This window comes from Tenrec ecaudatus, chromosome 1 (assembly GCF_050624435.1).
Source record: "Tenrec ecaudatus isolate mTenEca1 chromosome 1, mTenEca1.hap1, whole genome shotgun sequence".
Lineage (NCBI taxonomy): Eukaryota > Metazoa > Chordata > Mammalia > Afrosoricida > Tenrecidae > Tenrec > Tenrec ecaudatus.
Genome location: NC_134530.1, coordinates 267,065,996 through 267,071,128, shown reverse-complemented (window position 1 = coordinate 267,071,128; position 5,133 = coordinate 267,065,996). Strand labels below are relative to the sequence as shown.

General features: G+C 53.0%; 1 protein-coding gene across 2 annotated transcripts; it reads right to left on the bottom strand.

Moving 5' to 3' along the window:
• Nucleotides 1-287: 287 nt before the first annotated feature.
• IRF2BP2 (interferon regulatory factor 2 binding protein 2) lies at nucleotides 288-4,788 on the bottom strand. Of its 2 annotated transcripts, none has more exons than XM_075532281.1 (2): nucleotides 3,590-4,788; nucleotides 288-2,973 (listed from the first exon to the last, which is right to left on the bottom strand). In XM_075532281.1, exons 1-2 carry the CDS (start codon nucleotides 4,641-4,643, stop codon nucleotides 2,258-2,260), a joined length of 1,770 nt encoding a protein of 589 aa, XP_075388396.1. In that variant the 5' UTR covers nucleotides 4,644-4,788; the 3' UTR covers nucleotides 288-2,257. The 2 variants fall into 2 exon arrangements, with proteins under 2 accessions (XP_075388396.1, XP_075388399.1); XM_075532284.1 differs by having other exon boundaries at nucleotides 3,638-4,788.
• Between the last annotated feature and the right edge of the window lie 345 nt (nucleotides 4,789-5,133).

Here is a 5,133-nt window from a genome sequence, read left to right as displayed (position 1 = left end):
TCCCATAAAGATTTACAGCCGTGGAAACCCTAGAGAGCTCTTATTCATTCCTACAAGGTCCTACAGGTGGGGTTAACCTCCAAACACAACCTTTAAACTCTTCAGTCTGCTCCTTGAAAAAACCACCAGACAAACCTCAGCTGTCTTTTCCATAGCTGGGTAGACTTACCAGAAAGAGGCTAGTTCTCTTATAAATATTTTTTGAAAGCTCATCTGTATTAAGATTATGCAAAGTACAGATAGCTACAATAAATGAAATAAAATGACTGATCGACTTGTAACATCCATGAGGTCAAATTCCAGTTTTTAATAAAGTGCCTAGATACACATTTATACAATAGATCACAATAGTGAATTATTTAAAATGTCTTTATGGGCATTTAAATTTAACTGTTTCTGCATGTGTGTATTTACATACGAAACACCAGTCTGATTTGCGTCATACATATACTCTAAGTATAATGACAAACTGGTTAATCATGCAAGTCTGTTTGTAATATAACAACGACTGGTAACATGTATTTGCAGAGCATTAATAGGTGCACTCATTGAAAACACTATGAAAAAATCATTTATTTGGTGCAGTATCTGAATTTCAAGAGTTAATAACTTGACCATTAAAAACATTTTTGAGCAATTTTAAAAAATGACAAAAATTTAATTACAAAAAATTAGTAATTATTCACATTTCCAGATTAAAATCGATGCTATGTTGTGAGCACATAGAGTAGACCTCAGAGCCCTGATTCCTCCTAAATTATATGGCCAAGTTACAAACGCCTGAACAAGAGTATCAAAACAGTGTTCCTGCCAATGTTAACTCAGAACATCACAAAAGAAAAACCAGTATCACTGTGAGGCTATTTCTAATAATTGTTGATTTATTGGTTTAAAAAAAATCATTTTACTGATGCAAAGTGATCAGGAAAATTAGTTTACAAAAGGTTTCTAAAAATAAGAAGTGGGTCCGTTCTATTATGTAAAACCTTTCATTTCTTTAATTTTCACTCATTTAATCACTTTCCCCCCAGAACAGTATTATTCACTTGGTATTTCAAACACATGTAAGAAGGAAATTATAGGTTTCCTCTACCCACATGTGGGCTGTCACTGATAAGCCCACACGTTGTCCTGGCAGTGTCTCCTGGCTGTTACAGTCAATGTACCATACTGCATGTAACACTCAATAGAAATGGGTGTAGGTGATCGTTCTCAACAGCCAATCGCACTACAGGTAAATGATAAAAAAACAAACAAAACACAAAACAGAAACAAAACCATTCCCACAATCTCCAGGTTTACTGCACTGAAACTTCTCGTGCCTTTTTTTCCCCCCCAATGGAAAAGAGACAGCAACAACAACAGAGTTCTAGCTACGACGTTTAACAAGATGAAGTGGCGCTGTAGAGCCTGGCTCTGTTTAAAAATGGCAGTGCCATGCCTGTACATACACATCGCCACCCATTATAACCACCTTCCATCACTGAAACTGTGTATTATGTAACCAACGAGCATGCGGCACTGTAATCTTACAACTGATCACGTGAACAGTGAACAACGGTCAACTTTGTCTTAAAAACAAAACGTGGAGGCTCCCCCCACTCCCACTCCTGCAAATCTCTCAGCAGCACCTCTCAGTCACTGATATTGCAAGAACTGAACTTTAAGAACAAAGTAGATTAGGAACCTACTTTCCTATTACCTATAATGGCTTGGGGTCAACCTACTGATGTTTCCCAGTGGCAGGCCCACTTCACACAAGTTTCCCCTTCACTCAGTTCCTTTCCTTTCCCACCACCTGGCCTACAGCCTGAGAAGGGGACCAGCGAGGAAGAGTAACAGACAGTAAGGCAATCTTACAATGCCAGAAAAATGTATTTGGCTTTTTTTTCTTTTTAAAATAAGTGCGTACAAATACAGCTAGAAGCATTTTTGATTTGCCAAGTGCTCTTAGAAAGCAGCGCAATTCACAGCCTACATAGAACAATAACTGTCACCAGGATAATAAAGCACAGATATGCTAATAACATCAACAAAAGAAGAAAATGCCTTTATAAGTACATACCTTTTGTCGTCAAAAAAATCGAAACACAGTGTATTAAAAAAAACCAAAATGATACAGACATGTTATGAAGTCTACCTTTTCCCTTGTCCTTGATATATATATGTATATATATATACATATATATATAAACATATGTACAATTCAAGCAGTTTTAGTTAAGGGTCATCATTGGGTTTTTCTGAAACCAGAAAGTCAAGAGTCTCTCTCTTTTTTCACTTTCACATCTCCAGCCAGGATGGTTGCGATTTCCCCCTGCATGAAAGCCCAGGGGACATTGGAGCCCACAAGAGGGCATTTTTCCCCACTGGGACAATAGACCTCGCCACTAGCTCCCTGCTGTTTGATGCTTTGTCTGGAGCAAGGGAAGCAGAACTTGTGCGAAGGCACAGAGGGGCACTGCACAAAGTGAGTGTCCTCCAGCCGCTCGTGGCAGAGCGTGCAGCACAGTGGGGCACTGGCTGCCAGAGAAGAGTCCGGAAGGCTGGCAGGGTGCACAGGCTCAAGTCCTCCTGTACTGCTGGCCCCTTGGCCCCCCACATCTCGGGCACCCAGCCTTCTTTGGTTCACAGAGGACGGAGAGGGTGGACTGCTGCTATTCCTCCTGGTAGTGGAGTGAACCTGGTTGGCATCTTTTGTGGCATGACTGCCCCCTGCATTGTCTGCTACTAAGATTAGGGCTGCCATGGGGGACTGGCCATTCTGGGCTGCTTCAGGCGGTGTGGTCCGGTTGGAATGAGGGGAAGCAGTGGGTGGGGGTGGAGAGATAAAAGAGGATGTGGGAGTCATGGGGATCTTGAGCCCATCAGTTGATGTGGAAAGCCACTGCTGGGCCTCCCCATTGATCTTGGAGGGGGCGACTTCACCTTCTGGTTCTGGAGAAGGCTTCCTCTTCCTTGCTGTTCTTGCGACTGGGAAAATTAAAAAAAAAAGAAACAAACAAAAAAATAAGGAATAAATAAACATGGACTTACAAGAATCCTTCCTATAGCCAACGTTACGCAAAACTCCTTAAAGAATTCTCATTCCGTAAAAGCAGGTCGGGTAAAAAAAAACCTCATGCGTTTCAAGTGTAGTTGTAACTCAAAAAACGGTCATCCGTAGAGGGCTGACAGTATGAGTACGGATTTAAAAAAGGAAGTTCTCATGTAAAATGGCATGTAGCAAACTGCTCGATTTTAAGCAAAATGCAAGGTAAAAATCACACATGCCTGCAGATATCCAGTGTCTGGGCTGTGCACGTGATCTTTCATGTTCCCCCAACAGGTTCAAAGGTGCCTGCTCCCATCCAAGAATGAGTGCGAGAGGAAAACCCTGGGTCAGTCAGTCAGTCAGCGCAGTCTGACTCATCTCTGTTATGCTGCTTCAGCACAAGAACACGTTGTCACTAAACACTGGTTCCACCTCAGGCGGATCAGGAAGTTGGGTGTTTGTTGGTTCTGCGGGTTGGGGTACGAGCACCCCCACATCTACCCTGCGTCTCCCGCTCTCCCCCCTAAGCCCCACTCATTACACAGCCGCCCCTACCTGCTTTCGACCCGTTGGCCCCGTTGGCCTCGAAACCCAACAACCTGCCTGCAGTCAGGGCCGGCTCCTTCTTAAACTTGCTCTCGAAGGGCCCCGGGTGGCCGTGCTGGTGCAGGGCCAGCAGGGTGTCACGCACGGTCTTGGGCCTGTTGGCCCAGTCCTGCTCGCTGGGCCCGCGGCCCTTGCCCGCGCCCTCGGCGGCGCCCAGCTCCGAGGCCCCGGCGGACAGGCTGTCGGCAGGGCCTCGGTGCGCGGGCGGGGGCGCCTTGTCCTTGGCCGCTGCCTCGCGCTGCTCGTGCTCCGCGGCCACGCTGCTGGACACCGACGCCGGCCGCTTGTGGGCGCCCAGCTCGCTGGCCTGCACGGGGCCCAGCCCGGCGGCGGCGCTTCCCGACACGGCGGCCAGGGAGGCGGCGGCGGCGGCGGCTGCGGCAGCGCGGCTGCTGAGGCTGAGCGCCGCGGGGAGCTGCGCCGCCGACCCGTTCATCAGCGGCACCAGGGTGGGCGGCACGGTGTGGCCGCGCCGCGGGTTCGGGCTCTGGCGGTTCAGCTCCGGCGGGTCCTCCAGCTTGGAGAAGCCATTGGGCACCAGGATGCCGTTCACGGGGGGCGGCTGCGGCTGCACCAGGCCGGCTGCCTGGCGGCTCCCACCGAAGTCGGAGGCGAGGCGCGGGGGTCGCTCGGCGGCGGGCGCCAGCGGGTAGCGCTCCAGGCCCTGCGGGCCTCGCGAGGCCGCCTCGGGGGTGCCGTGGCCGAGGTGCTGCTGCTGCTGCTGCTGCAGGAGGATGTCTTTGGCCGAGAGCGGCGGCGGCTTGGTGGCCGAAGCGCTGGCGCCGGGCGGGGAGCGGCCCTCCTGGAAGCAGCCGTGCGCCCGCTTGAGCTGGCGAGCCGTCTCGATGACGAACTCAACGCGGTCGGCGCCCTCGTAGTTGACGCAGCCCCGGCACACGGGCTCCGTGAAGTCCCAGATCATGGCCCAGGGCATGCGGGGCAGGTCACACAGGTAGCACGACTGCCGCCGGGATGCGGCCGCCACCGCCACCGCCGCGGCCATGTCCGAGGAGGAGGAGGAGGAGGGACCGCCGCCCCCCGTCGGCACCACACGCGCCCTCCTCCCCCCGCAGCCCCGCGTCTCCCCCACCAGGGGCGGCAGGGGCGGCAGAGCCAGCGGAGGCTCGGCGCTCGCACCGCGTCCCCGGCGCACAAGAGGCGGGGGCCGCGGGGCGAGCGGGTGCAGCGGCGGCAGCAGGTCCCCCCGGCGGGCGCGGGTGCGGGTGCGGGCACGGGCGCGGGCGGGCGGTGGGCCGGCGGGGCGCCTCGGCGGGCGATGCAGCGGGGGCTCGGCTGGCGGGGCGGCGGGTCTCCAGACCGGGGCGAACACGGGCCGCACGCGCGCGGGCGAGTGCAGCAGGTCTCTGCAGCCGGTGCTGGGCGGGGGGCGGGGGGCGGGGGGGCGGCGGGGGGAGGGGGAGGGGCGCGGCCGCCGGGGCAGGCTCAGCACGAGCGGCGGCGGGGCATGCCGCGCCGGAGTGGCGGCAGCCGGT

Excerpts from the sequence above, each read along its gene's own strand:
- IRF2BP2 (XM_075532281.1), bottom strand. The coding sequence starts at position 4,643 with ATGGCCGCGGCGGTGGCGGTGGCGGCCGCATCCCGGCGGCAGTCGTGC. Across the intron at positions 2,974-3,589 it reads GGCCAACGGGTCGAAAGCAG|TCGCAAGAACAGCAAGGAAG; the intron begins GTAGGGGCGGCT and ends TAATTTTCCCAG.